Source organism: Fusarium phalaenopsidis (assembly GCF_050370095.1).
Source record: "Fusarium phalaenopsidis strain FUZ10S chromosome Unknown contig_32316, whole genome shotgun sequence".
NCBI classification, from domain to species: domain Eukaryota; kingdom Fungi; phylum Ascomycota; class Sordariomycetes; order Hypocreales; family Nectriaceae; genus Fusarium; species Fusarium phalaenopsidis.
The window spans coordinates 1,670,506-1,684,320 of record NW_028145399.1 but is presented as its reverse complement, the minus strand read 5'-3'; the positions used below and the strand labels follow the sequence as shown (position 1 = coordinate 1,684,320).

The 13,815-nt window shown below is 55.3% G+C and overlaps 2 protein-coding genes across 2 annotated transcripts; both read right to left on the bottom strand.

Moving 5' to 3' along the window:
- Positions 1-2,026: 2,026 nt before the first annotated feature.
- On the bottom strand, positions 2,027-6,229 carry LRP88_12082 (uncharacterized protein; the record flags this gene model as incomplete). The annotated part of the gene is made up of 1 exon (XM_083248490.1): positions 2,027-6,229. The coding sequence occupies one exon, from the start codon at positions 6,227-6,229 to the stop codon at positions 2,027-2,029; it is 4,203 nt and encodes a 1,400-aa protein (XP_083095920.1).
- A 6,225-nt stretch (positions 6,230-12,454) lies between these two features.
- On the bottom strand, positions 12,455-13,321 carry LRP88_12081 (SAP domain-containing protein; the record flags this gene model as incomplete). The annotated part of the gene is made up of 2 exons (XM_083248489.1): positions 12,455-13,086; positions 13,180-13,321. 2 exons carry the CDS (start codon positions 13,319-13,321, stop codon positions 12,455-12,457), a joined length of 774 nt encoding a protein of 257 aa, XP_083095919.1.
- Between the last annotated feature and the right edge of the window lie 494 nt (positions 13,322-13,815).

Below are 13,815 nucleotides of genomic sequence, written 5' to 3'. Positions count from 1 at the left end.
ATTCAAGGTCCAAACACCGCCAATCCAACCCCCCAAGACTCCATCATGCTAACTCACCTCCAGAAAATGACGTCCTCTTTCTACGACAGCAGGGCAAAAGAGCTCCCAAATGGCACCTTACCGCTCCTCTCCGCGCCGACTCTCGAATACGTCTCTCCTACGGTGGCTCTGTCAACTCGTCCGACCTCATTGGCCGCAGTGTGCTCGATACAGTAGTGGACAGCTCGGGCCGCAGCGTCGTGCTGCATGAGCCGTCCATGGCATCCTACATCATCAACAGCGCGCGGTATGCCACGCCGGTACAAGCCCACTGGTATCAATTGGTCTTGAACTATGGCTAACTTTGGCCTTCACCTTCTAGATCTATCCCCATGATGCAAACATCATCGTCTCGCTCCTTGACTTGAACCTCCCTCGTCCTGGCGAAGAGGAGTATGACACCGACCAGACGCCTCCGCCGTTCGAGATATTCGAGGCTGGAACTGGTATGGGCAGTCTAACGCTGCACCTTGCTCGGGCTCTTCATGCTGGAAACCCAGCCGTGCCTCCTAGCTTGCGCAACGCCCTCTGCAGTGCCCGGTATAAAAGGGACGAATTCGGCCTCGACCTCTCCCCCGAGGTCTCAGCCGAGTACGAAACATACCGTAACAATCGCCGTGCTATACTACACACTCTCGATCGCAACCATAAGCACTCGCGGGCGGCGCATAGCCTCATTCGCCAATTCCGCCGTGCACTCTACTTCCCCACCGTCGACTTCCACATCGGCTCTATCGACGAATACGTCTCCTCCCGCCTTGCTCAGACAGACAACGAGCCCTTCCTCTCCCATGCCATTCTCGACCTCCCCTCGGCGCACGACCACGCCGGCCCCGTCATCCAGGCCCTCCAGCCCAACGGCCTGCTCATCATCTTCACTCCATCCATCAGCCAGATCGCCGACTTCCAAGCCTGGATACTCCGTTCAGGACAGCCCATACGTCCAGAGAGGGTCATTGAGCTGCCTGTCTCCACCACGGCTGATGGTGTACGTGACACTGGTGGCGGCAAGGAGTGGGATGTCAAGACAGTCATTCCCAAGGACCAGCCTGATGGTTCCCCTGTCCAAGTCATGCGACCCCGAGTTGGTGATCGCATAGCCGGCGGTGGATTTGTTGCTGTAATGCGTCGATGGCCCGCTGGGCAGGTGCCATCTGAAGCTCAGTCCTTGGGCGATGAGGCTATCTCTGAGCTGGATGAGCTCACCGGGATCGATGAGGTGCCCGAGAGTGAGAAGTCATCAGAGAGCTCATAGATCTCCAAATGGCCTCTCACTTGCCCCGAACGTAACTCTCCCATGTAACCATTCTTTTATATTACATGAAAATCTGTATGATAGCTACACTCAAGGATAGACATGTAGAAATGACCACGGACATGACATCAATAGAGTAGATGAATTCATGAAGAATCAAACAAACATCGCTTGCTATTTCGTTCTCGCTTATCCCCAAAACATGAAGGGTATCTCTATGCACATGCTAAATAAAACATCAAGTCATATCCTCCCCCAAAAGTTATCATCAAGATTTCGTCACATCATCCTTTTCCAAAGTACCTAACTTTGCACTCCAATTCTCCCCAAACTTGCTGTTCGGCGGCGGAGACCTAGAAGTGCAATGTCCAGCATTGCCCCCTATTAATTCCATGCCAGAAAGCCACTCATCATATGGAGAAAAGAAAAGAAATACCAATGCATCCAGTGCGTGGTCACTCCGACCTGCGGCACCGAACATTAAACGAGTAAGAAATGCAACGATAGTGGAGTGTCTCGCGTAAATGTGAAGCGAGACACTGAGTATGCGTGGCGTGGTCAAGTTTCAAGGTGTTGCTGACCTTGCTTGACCGAGTGAGAGTTGAGATAATGTTGTACATCCCACGCATGGGGTTCTGTAGTTGGGGCTCGCGCCCGTTGATGATCTTCCGTCATGATGTATACCTGCCCAATGCAATGACAGAAAGGAAAATATAAAGGAGTGTGGGTTAATCAAACACTGGTGATGCGTTCCAGGGGAGCTCGGGCGCAGCAGACCATGAGCTTCAAGCTCGTTCCAAGCTCCTCGCACTCGGACAGTAAATGCCTGTCACTCCAGATGCTTCTTCCCGAGGGGTTCTCCGCTGCATTCTCGTAGCAACGTGTGTACCACCAACGGCCAACACGGCTAACCATCTTGGTGATGCCCTCGTCCGCCAAGGGGCTGTTGTCGCTCATCATCTCAGAGAGGCTCGGCTGATCCTTCTTCTTACTAGCGACAGTCTTGCCTTTCCCCTCGCTCGGGCGAGTAACGGAGCTAGCAACAGGCACACCAACACGCGCAGCCTTAATGGTAGTGAAACCAGCCTTGCCCAAAAGACGCAGAATGAGATCTGCAGTCGAGCCGAGACTCGTATCCGGGGTCTTCTCGTTGATCCTCTCCTTGAGTCGGCGTACCGTGCGACGACCTCGATTGCCCATATTGTTCAGGTCAACATCGAGAATGGAGAGCTCGATGTAACCACCAGGCTTCAGCACACGGCGAGCTTCTGTAAGAATGCTGCGATAGTATGCCTCCGGTGCCGCCACAGGGAACCGGTAGACAACCGCCGTGAAGCTTTGGGGGGCAAAGGGAAACTTGTCGAGGTGAGACATGTACTGGATCTGGTGGTGGTTTGGTGGGCTAAGAGGGAAGCTTGAGGACGAACTCTTGAGCTCTGGAGGTAAAGGAGCTCGAGGGGACAGATTGAAGAAGGTGGCAGCTGGATAAGTTTCGGCAGCGTAAAAGGACCAGTCATCGTTACCGAGGCCATCAATCACCAAGATGGAATGTCGCTTCAGAGAGCCCTCGACTGGAACGAGCTCATGGCGAACATCGCTAAAGAGCACATGTCCAAAGGTGAGCCACTTGCTGACTGTCATTGAACCAACCCGGAGGTTGACTTGCGCAAGTGGGGAGCCATCCTCAGAGGAACAGCTGCCGTTCGACCGTCTTGTACCGGAAGATGACTGGCTACTTCGCCGCGACCCTGTAACCGCCTTGACGACCTCAGTGCTCTTGTTGCGGTCTCCATAGCCCGAAACAAACTCAGAGACTGAAAAGGAAGCTGTGGGGCTTGGGTGAGGTTGGAAAGCAGCTTTGAGTCTCTCTGTCATATCAGCACTGCAGGTGCTAGAAATGGTTGTCGCCTTTGACAGTCTATCTGCCTTTCGATCATCGAGGACAATTGTGGGGGATTCCAGAGGCTTCCCCTTGTTGGACAGCTTCGACTGATACCTCTCGAGGTGGAAAGGAACCCCCTTTGATGAAGTAGCTGAGGGCAGTCCCTTGGCAGCGTCCTCACCAAGAAGATCATCATACTCATCCCAGACCTCATCCTCTGCTGGAGGGTCATTGGGTTGGGGAATGATGGCAGTGGAGCCGGCGAATGACAAGAGCCCAGAGCAGCTCGAGCTAGAAGTTCCGATTGTCCCTTCAGAGCCCTTCCTAGGTGAAAAGGCTAGGAATTCCTTTTCAACCCGGCTAATTCCTGGAGACATTCCAGGGATCGAGCCCTGCGACGAGGTTTTGTTGGTGCTTCCTATCGTCGAGCCTTCCATGGTAAGGTCAGGGACAGGAGTTGATGGCTTGGGGGGTGTTGGGCCCTTGGCGACCGAGTCGACGTCAGAAACCTCAAGATTGGGAGGATCCAGTTGCAAACTGGCTCTGAAGGGACGAGAAAAGCTCTTGGGGGAGGCAGTATTCTCAGTCCGGTTGCTCACCACCTTGGGGATCCTACCGACCTGGGGAAGCCTGCTGCGTCGGCCCGTGGTGGTACTTGATGATGTTGGTTGAACAATGGGTACCTTCACAGTTTGCTGAGCAGGAGGTGATCGGACCTTGGCTTTGGCCTTGGGCTCGAGGCTTCTCCTCCGCGCCTGCTGAGCAGGTCGTGTCAGAGAACTCGTGGACGAGCGCACCTCAGGTGTTTCTTGGGGGGGTTCGGGGGTTCCACCAAGACTAGGTGACTTTCCATAAACCTCGGCGTACCTCAAGACTTCTTGAACGTCCATAGGCTCACTGTCGTCTTGCTCAGACGAGTCCATCATGGCATAGAAGGGCATGGGCTTCTTCTCAACAATCTTGACTGTGGCAGCAACCTTCTCGTTCTGCTTCGGAACTTGCTGGTTACTCGTTGACCTTCCAAACAAGTTCCACTTCCGAGGCGAGCGTGGTCTCTTGACGAGCTTCTTGGGAGCAGGATGGGCTGGTCTCGCCTCGCGAGAAATCTCGCGTTGCAACTCAAAGTGGGAGTCGTCTGACATGACACTGGTATCAAAGCTCGTCATAGGTGATGTGGTAGTGCCAGATGTGTTGATAGGATGGGGAAGTCTCAAAGGATCCTCGGGCGAGGACCGGAGACGCTGGACAGACCTCCGAAAAGCAATAGTCGAGTTCATTGTAACAACGTCAGACTCACTGCTCTCGGAGGGTCGGCGAGGGCTGAAGGCAGGATGGGGAGTGCGTGACATAGGTGATGGCCATAAGGTATGCCGAGAGTTTTTGCGGGCATGTGAACTTCCAGGCTTGGGCAGATCACTACTCAGACTCTGAGAACTCTCAGTCCGAGACAGCTCTGAACTTGCATTTCGGTTTTCGACGACCTCACCCCCGGCAATGACCACAGGGTTGACACGATCGGACAAAAAGGAGTCGTTGCTGGCGAGGGTCTCCTGGGATGCTTTGTTTCCATGAACCAATTTGCTGATGCTTCCACTGCGTCGCTTATGAGTGCCGAGGCGTCCATAGCCTTCATGGCCGGTGCCAGCTGCAGGGCCTTTGCGGACAGGCTTCTTGTCCTTTTCATCTTCTTTTTCCCTTTCCTTCTCCTTCTCCTTCTTGTCTGGCTGAATTACCTCTGCAGTCTTTTTGCGACCAAAAAAAGGGAACCGCGAGAAGGAGCTCGGCACATGAGGGCTCGGCGTGCGAGTAGCTCGAGGCTTCTCAGTAGGCTTGGCCTTTTTAGGTTCTGTTACCACCCTCGTCCCGGTTCGAGAAGACATTTCACCTTTGATAGGGAGTTGAGACGTCGACGATGCCCTAGTGCCGTGGGAAATCTGCGTGGTAGGAGGCGAAAGAGTAGACGGGATTCCCGAATCACTTCCCCGTCTCTCTATCGGCAGCGATTGGGAGGAAAGGTTGCTGTGGATGACCGGTATGGCGCTAAATAGTTGTGACTGCATATCTGGGGTGCCATCTCGGCTGGGTCGTGAAGGCGGGATGGCCCTCGGAGACGCGGACGACTGGGTCCGGTCAGGTGAAGGGGATCGCAGAACAGGCCGTGATACCTTTCGCACACTCCTTGGCGATGAGGTCTCCTCCCTGAAATTCTGTGAAGACTTTCGTGGTGGAGGGCTTGGGGGTGGGGGTGGCAGTTTCTTGGTCTTCTTGATGGTGGCTTCTCGAACAGTCGAGTTTGAGGAAGAAGAAGCCAGCGACTCTCTAACAGACGCCAATCCATGGGGATCAGCGGTGATAGCATCAACCTCGTTCGGGATACTACCGGCCCTTCGTCTAGTAACCGGGGGCCTAGTGATAGAAGGGCTTTGCAATCGGCCTTTGACTTGGTTGCTGCGATGAGGCACAATCAGGCAAGGCGACTGGGAAGTAATCGAAGTCGGGGTGGTGTCACGGCTGTAAGGCCCTGGTCCAGGAGATTCCGAAAACCTAGTTGAAGGACTACCACTAGTTCCAGAAAAGAGTAAACTGGCCGGGGTAGGAGGCGGGAGGTCGTGTGTCGCTAATCGGAATGGAACTTCGATATGGGTCTCAGAGCTATCTGAAGGTCGTCGGATGTTTCGATATCGGTCGAGCTCAGGGTAGATGACCGATGACCTTCCAGGCTTCGTTACCTCAATGACCTCTGCAACTTGGATCTCGGCCGGGCTGCAGGTGAGTTCTCGATCTAGTGGTGTTCCGAAACGTTCCGGGTCGAGCGAGCTCTGTTGCTTTTGCTGAGATGATGAGGAGCTCGTTCGAGATGATCCATTGCGAGTTGTCGTGACATCGCGGGATAGGGACGACTTCTTCCTTCGAAGGACATTGGGGTTAGATTTTGAGGCATTATCAGCGGACCTTGCTGAAGAAGATGGTCCCGAGCCTCCGCGGTTGTTAGCAGTTGATCGGACAGTCGTTGAGGTGCTGGTAGAACCCCATGATTGTGCTTGGTGGTTCAGGCCGGGTCGTGGTGTTGGGATCGAGGGTCGTCGAGTAGAAGGCGAAGGCTGAGAAACGCTTCTGCCTGCACTTGGGCGCGAGCCCGAAGAAGGCCTCGGTAATGATCGTGAAACTTCCTCCCTCTTGCTTGTTCTGTTCAACGGCCTCGTCGGGCCTAGCAGACTTCCGGGTTCGGCCAACCGTCTGCTGCGAGACCCTTCCACGGGCCTGGTCGGCAGACCAGACCCCGCTCTAAGAGAATCCATCTTCCAACCTTCAGTGCCGAAACTGTGTATCTCGGCCCATGATTCACAAGCGGGGGCAGATGGGAGAGGGTTTTATGAGATATATGAAAGCCAAAACGAACGAGATTGTGAATCGAGCGAGCAGAAAGTCGTCGGTATTAGTGCGGAGGGGGTTGGATTGAGTGGTGTGGGACTGAAACCGTTCTCGGGCTGTCAAGGGTGTATCGACTCGAAGGGGGCTAGTTCGGTGGTGATGGTGTGAGAGAACCCGCGTCTAAGTCGTAGAGTTGGCGCTTCCGTCGATGTGATGGCTGACCGACTGAGTCGTGAAGACGATACGATGTCCGTGTACGAACGTTTGTTTAATGTGTAAGTGGGGATGGGGGTATTTGAGACTCAAGGAAAAGAAAAAGACGCAGGAACAGACTGCGGTGGCAAAGAAGAGAGCGGGATATAGAAGTAGTAGAAGACATAGCAGCGGGGAGGCCCGAAAGGGCGACGGGAGCATAGTATTTAGGTGATGGACAACTTTCTGGGGCATAATCATGACTGGACGAGGGCGGCCGGTACATGAGTACCTTGGCCAAGGGACGAGGGTACTTGAGAGGGATGGGCGATTCTGACTGTGGCGCTTGCGACCCTGGCTGGGCAGCAGACATGGGACCCTGGAGCCCTCCACCAAGACCCTGGTGTGGGCGTGTGAGTGTGTGCCTGTTGAGGCGTCGACATCTGCGTGGAGTCGCCGATATCGATGGCAGGCCAAGGACCACGGCTTGAGTCATCTCTTTGGCCAGCGAGCCTTGCCAGCGGACCTCCTCACTAAGCGTCTGCCGTTGTGCGCACTGCGCCGCACCTCTCCCACGGGGTGCATGGCCCATGGTCCTATGGGACGGCCCTTGAGGCGTCTTGGGCCGCTGATTGGGCATCGAGCCCTGGCTGGGATTTGCACGCATTTCTGGGAGCAACAACTTCGTCTGCCACTGGCAGCCCGTCGGGTCCGCTCAACTTGTGAGCCGGGAGCCATTAAGAGGGCCCTGGAGACTCTTCAGCGGGGCCGCTCGGCTCCCAGGGGACGTTTTTGGACGACGGTTTGTGGTTTGCCCATCATGGCTCGTCGTCTTGGCTGGGCTGGGCCGTTGGCAGAGTGGGTGGGCCGTGGGAGGGATGGGCCGATGGCCGGGGATCGTTGGCCAAGGCTAAATCTGGCCTGCGACGGTGCTGCGAAGCTGTCATGGAGGGGGTTATCAAGAAACTAGAGTGGAGAGGGCATGGCGAAGGAGCGAACAAAGTCATCGAATGAGTGTTGAATACGCGCAAAAGAGCGAAAAGCCTGACCAAGAGCCAATGCGGGTGCAGGGGATGAAGTCAATGGGAGATGGATTTAGTGTGTCTTGATGTTGGTAGTGTCCGTTGTGAGTGGTAATAGAGGTGGACGAGGGGCGAAAAAAAAATGATATTCGCAACTGACTGATTATCTTTTCTCGTCTTCTTTTCGCTCTCTGCTCCAGGGGCAATGCCTGTCGGTGATGGGAAACCCGTTGGCATTTGCACCTATATGGTGTTGTGATAAAGCCTCGTCCGCGGAAGCACACAGGCATCATGTAGGCGGGTGTGGAATGCAACCAGGACAGTCTCCGAGCCTGGACAGTTGGGAATACCGAGCGGCCGTCACTGCCTGTAACAGTCGTTCCATCCCCAGCCCAGCAACTGAAGTTGTTGCTAGGCTGCTGCATGTCTTAGACATGCATACGGAATGTCTCACTTTTCTCTTCTCCGACAGGTCGATCTCGGTTATATGCCTCTGTTTGTCTCGCCCAAGGTCCTAGTGCCGTCATGGAGAGTGTCAGCAATGGCCTGCGATCATGCCCAAGCAACAATAACAACAACAGAAGATGAAAGACGATTGTGTCGGCCGCCCGTGAATCCAGACAATGGGAAACAGAGTTGAAGGCTTGAAGTGGCGATGGCGCTACGTGGATCCTTCCCAACGTTGGTGATTCCCGTCTCCACTTGAATTGGCATCCAGGAAGTGGAAGTCGCCCGCCGTGACGAGCCGGTCGGCTCCTTCCTAACCTATTGTACTGTAGCCCCCGCATCAGTAAGAACTAAATGATCTGATAACACCATCAGCTCTTCTTCTTCCCAATGTTGCTCTATCTGCGTTCAACAGACGCAGAGTGAGCATCCAAATCTCCAATAACCTCGAATCAACATCCCGGATGACAGGGCGCACTCGCCGTTGGTTGTCCTGAGCGAGTCTGGGGGTGTGAGCTGGGGCCAGATCCTCCCCTGTGGACGCCAATATTCCCTGCATCTCTCGCTTCACCCTGCCCCGGACCATCTGCACGCAGCTTGCAGTAGTTTTCATCCAGCCTCTCTGCAGCCAACAAGCGATGCCGCGACAAGAATAGTATCATTCAGGCGTTTTTCTTCTCTTTGGGAGGCCGTTGGCGCGGTCCCGCGTCTACGTAGACGCGACAATACCGACGGTTTTCGGCACTCGCCTGTTCATGATGCCAGCCTCCAGCCGTCTCGAGCATCACACCAGAATTGGAATGTCTACCGAAGCCTCAAGGTCGGCCAGAAGAAAAACTCGTCCTCAACGTTCAGCCATCCCGCTGTCTCATTTGCTTTGTCCCGCGGGCAAAGGCTTCCGGCATCCATCTCTCATTCGCTAAAAAGGCCACGCAAAGCGCCCTTCTTGCCTGGGACTGGCCATCGTCGAGGCATTCTTGATGATCCCATTGGCCGTCTCGCAATGATTTTCTACCAATGATGGTCGTGGAGTCGCAATCGGTTGTTTCACTCCCCCTTCCATCAGGATGGAGTCAACAAACCCTTTCTCCTGCATGTCTATCCTTACAGAAATGGACGACTAGTCTACAACGCCCATCTTATCCGCCGTGTCGAGACCGAACCAGTTCGCCAATCCTCGCGCGGAGGCTGCATTCTGCCCGTCAGTCGTCGCGCAGTTATGGAGTCTTGCTCAGGCTTATGGACATGGGTGGTATAAACCAACGAGGAGCAGGGGTCACAGCGAGCCGAGTCCGTAACGGAGGTTCGACGAAGTCTGTTAGTCGAGAGGTGACTGGAAAGACCGGTTTTTGCCCATGATCGATTGCGCAATGGCGGATTGTTGGCTACTTCAAGTTCACCGCCATCCATTGTTAGTCCCGTGACGAGCGCCTTAGCATCAAGACACTCTCACGCGACCGAAGAAGGAAGCCGGATCCAACGGTCGGCAGTCAAAAGAAACGTGAGACCCTGGCCTCACGACGTCATTTCCAATGCGAAAGGCATTCTCTGGAATCCCATATCCCAGCTGGCCCATCACGAGGACCGTTCCCGACCGCTCGGTGAGATTTTGAGCCTCCAGGTGACCTTTGACTACAGGACAATGGGCCATTGATTGTCCGCGGCTAGGCCCGCTCCCGCCCAGAAAGTTAGAATAGAACAAGCTCCCGCCCAACGGAGACCAAGTCCAGGCCAGCTGAAACCCGCATCTTGGACAGTGGCGAGGTTAATGCGCTGGCATGGAGATTCACGCGCGTTGACGTCGTCATCTTAGTGAGATGAGAAACCAGGCAACATTGAAAAAGAAAAGCTCGATAGTCTTAGATCGTTGCTGCAGGACCGACATGGCTTGGGAACCCGTGAAATCGGCGCTTGACTTCCAAAAGCGGAAATCCAAGAGGCATCCCACGGTCTGCTCCGCCACAGAAGAGACCCATGGCGCCACAAGCTTGTTCTTGGGTTCTTCGGAGGTGAGGCTGGTGCCCCTGCTTCCACGCTTCTGCAACTGACGTGGCACCTCGCGCGTGGCTGGCCACCCCGTCCAGCATCAAGCCTCGTCAGGCTAGCCGCATCGTCGATGTGGCTTGTTCTGCCGGCCGAGCGAATGGCAGATGGGCTAGGAGGGTGAGCGGCGCCTCTTTCGTCTGTTCCCTGCCCATCAGACGCCCCTGCAAAGTCACTCGAGTTCCAGATCCAAGTACTCGGTACTTGGGCGAGCGGTGAGCCAGAGAAACAACGCCGTTGTGCAGCTCTGCCTCGATGCCAACTCATCAAGCTGCAATCTCTCTCCAGCCGGCCACGCGCAAGCCTCCGATGGGGTTTCACTGCGAGCCCATTTCCCCTCGTAGGGCGATCAAAGCGGGCCCCCGAGAAGGAGACGAGACTCGACCGCAAACGACGGGCTGTGAGTGACGAACGGGCGACGGAGTCGCTGGAGTCGCTGGGGACGTCGAATGGCCCCAATTGCTTAGCCGCCTCTCCCAATCGTAGCCGCCAGACGGCTGGGCGACCAGGGTCGCATCGTCGCGTGCGCAGGGGTTTCGCAGCCTGGATTGGCCTGACCGCTGAGACTGGACGGGGCATAGCGTCTGGTAACGTGACGAGCTAGAGGCGACCAAGTTGTTGGTCATGGCTGTATCTCACCTGTGTCGGTGGGCTATCTCGCCTGGTGGGTGTTGTTGTCGTTGATCGAGTCGTCGCCGGCCATTGAGACATGGCTGCCACAGCACGTTTGCCCAGAATGGACTCGGAGGAGAGCGAAATCATCCGAGAATGGGCACCGTGGCTTGCGTTCACAAACCCTTTGGGAATGCGGGATTAGCGCGTCCATCCAGCAGCCGCTGACCTGTGTCTCTCGTTGGTTGCAAAGGCTCTTGGGCTATCTATCGCGTGCTGCTTAGTCCATGAGTGTTGGACCAAGACCAGGCTGACCCTTTAACCCCCTATGCAGATTCGTCGGGAAAACTCTGACTTGATCGGCTTGACGGTCTGAAGCCCTTGCGAATCGTCGGCAGTTGGGTCGGCCCTTGTTCTTGATAGGGCTGTGACTCTGACGGCCTCGTATGAGCCGGCCCCGAGCAGAAGACCGAGAATCAAGAAGAGGCGTCGTCCAACATTGCTGAAGTCCCTTGGCGACGAATCGACTTTGAGAGTTGCCCATCCTTTACCAACCAACTCTTTCGCTAAGCACGCGAGCCTTGGAGGCCCTCCGACGGTTGGGTTGCAACTCGAGGATGGAAAATTTTTCATGTCTTAATTGCCAAGTTTCTTCATCTCTCCATCAAGTCAACATGGCTGAGCCATCTAACTGTATGGTAGGGTAGCGGCGCGGCTTCCAAGTGGCTCTCGGACAACGGGGGGCGTTGTTACACTAGACTCGTGGGCTCGGCAGTCAAGGCAACCTAAGCTTGTGCAACGGCGCACCCTTCTCTCATAGTCTAAAATCGAGGAAGCCTTCCCCGTCATCAGTATCGAGGCTCATCTTGTCTTCAGTGGTTCCTGGAGAAGGGGGGGATCTCCTGCAGTGTGGGTGACTAGCCTTGGCCCCCTCCACGGTTCGTCTTCCGAAGCCTCTCGATGTACTGGGTGGACGAGGCTATTCGCGGTCCACTGGGTCTGCCCAAGTTATTGAGGCCGGATGGTTTGAAGATGTCTCCCCGAGATGCAAGTTGCTCTAGTGCACACCAAGTCAGATCTCGGATGTCGACTGCGCCCCTGAGAATCAGAATTTTCATGAAAGGGGTGATCAGAATTGCAAAAGGCCACCGTGTTCGACTGATGACGATGGACGAAGGAGGGAAGAGAGGGGAGGTTGTTGGCCCCCATGAAGTTCTGTATGATGTTGGTAAGTGATGCTCTTGTTGTCGTCGCTCACAAGACTAGGGATGCCAGCTACCTTCGAGGTAGATGCTGACTACCTACACATGCCTCGAAACCGTCCAGACAACCTCACTCCCTCACAAGCACTCAATAGACTCGGATCTTGATCAACAGGTGCCCGCAACGCCGATTTCCTCTTTATTCGTTTTACCCTTGATACTCTGCGCTTGAAAACATGGAAACAAAACGAAACCAAGAAATATTGTACAACTAAAAAAGTCCATTCACGTAGTCTGATCTGCCCTGTCGAACCCCTTCCGAGCTCCTTTCCTTTCAACTAAAAGTCATGTCGCCGTTGCCGCGTGTTTGTGCTTCAGAGTCGTTCGTCTAGTTCCCAGCGAACCGAGCAGCGCGCTTCTCTGCCTTGGCCTTCTCTGCCGGGTCATCGAGGATACTACCCCGGCTTCGAGTTTCGCGGGTCGACTCGTTCCGAGGACCACCACGTCCACCGCGGCCTCCTCTTCGTCGGTCATTCCTTCGGTCAAGGCTCTGTCGCTTGCCAGGGCGGTTGTTCTCGGTGGAACGGTTACCCTCACCGTCGCCGCGGTCACGGCCTCGCTTTCGGGAGCGCTCTGGAAGCGCCGAGTCAAGAGTGGATGCGAGCTCCTTCTCATCTAGACCGAATCGCTTTGCTCGATCAGCCCTCTTCTTTGCATCCTCATCCTCCTCAAGACCAAAGCGCTTGGCGCGCTCAGCACGCTTCTTGGCCTCGTCATCGGCAGCAGTGGACGAGAGACCGATGGCATAGGACTTTTCAGGCTCAGCAGGCGCCTCTGTCTCGGCAGGCTTCTCCGCAGCGGGCTCCTCAGCTCCCTCAGTCGCGGCGGGAGCTGTCTCGGTGACGGGAGCCTCAGCAGCAGGTGCAGGCGCGGGCGCAGCAGCGGGAGCGGGAGCCTCAGCAGCAGGCACAGCGGGAGCCTCGTCGTCGCTGTAACTGATCTCGTCCTCTTTGTTCTCAGCTGGAGGATGGAGTTAGCCGTCGATTCGATGGATGGATTTGCGCGTGCGAAAAGATGCAAGTCGATCGCAGATTCAGAGTTCGATGGACGTACCGGGCTTCGCCTCACTCTCGGCCTTCTTGTCGTTCTCCTGGAGTCGCGCGATCAGGTCTGCCTTGTTGCCGGTCTGGGGGAGACCCTTTTCGGCAAGGAGCTTCTTGAGCTCAGGCACCTTGAGCGAAGAGTACTCGGCCATGGCGCGCGCGACGGAACGGGAGCGTTATTAAGAGATGGATTTGATAGGGGAGATGTATGCGATTGCGATTGCGGTGGTTGTCGCGGCGATGGAGGAGAAGGTGAGATGGAGCGACGATGAGAAGGTTGATGGAGGAGTCTTTCTTTGTTACGCGGTTTGAGGGATGACGCTTGGATGGGCGGGAGTGGATGCGGATTTTAGTTAGCGGGACGCGCTCTCTCACTCTCTTTCTTTGTTGGCAAATTTGGCTGTATTCTGTTCGCAGGGAGATGCGCACGGGCCATACAGGCTTCTGAATGGCTGCCCTGTGGACGTGAAGGCAAGCAAGCAAGCAAGCTCCAGAGAGCTCCCCTCGTCTCAGCCCAGCCCAGCTCCGCTTTCATACTGTAAGTTACAGTGCAAACGCAGGAGGCCTTGAGGGAGTACAGAGTAGGAGAGATGTGGTTGGCCTCAAACCAAGGCAACGACGCACGCAACCAGCCTCATCTTGCGAT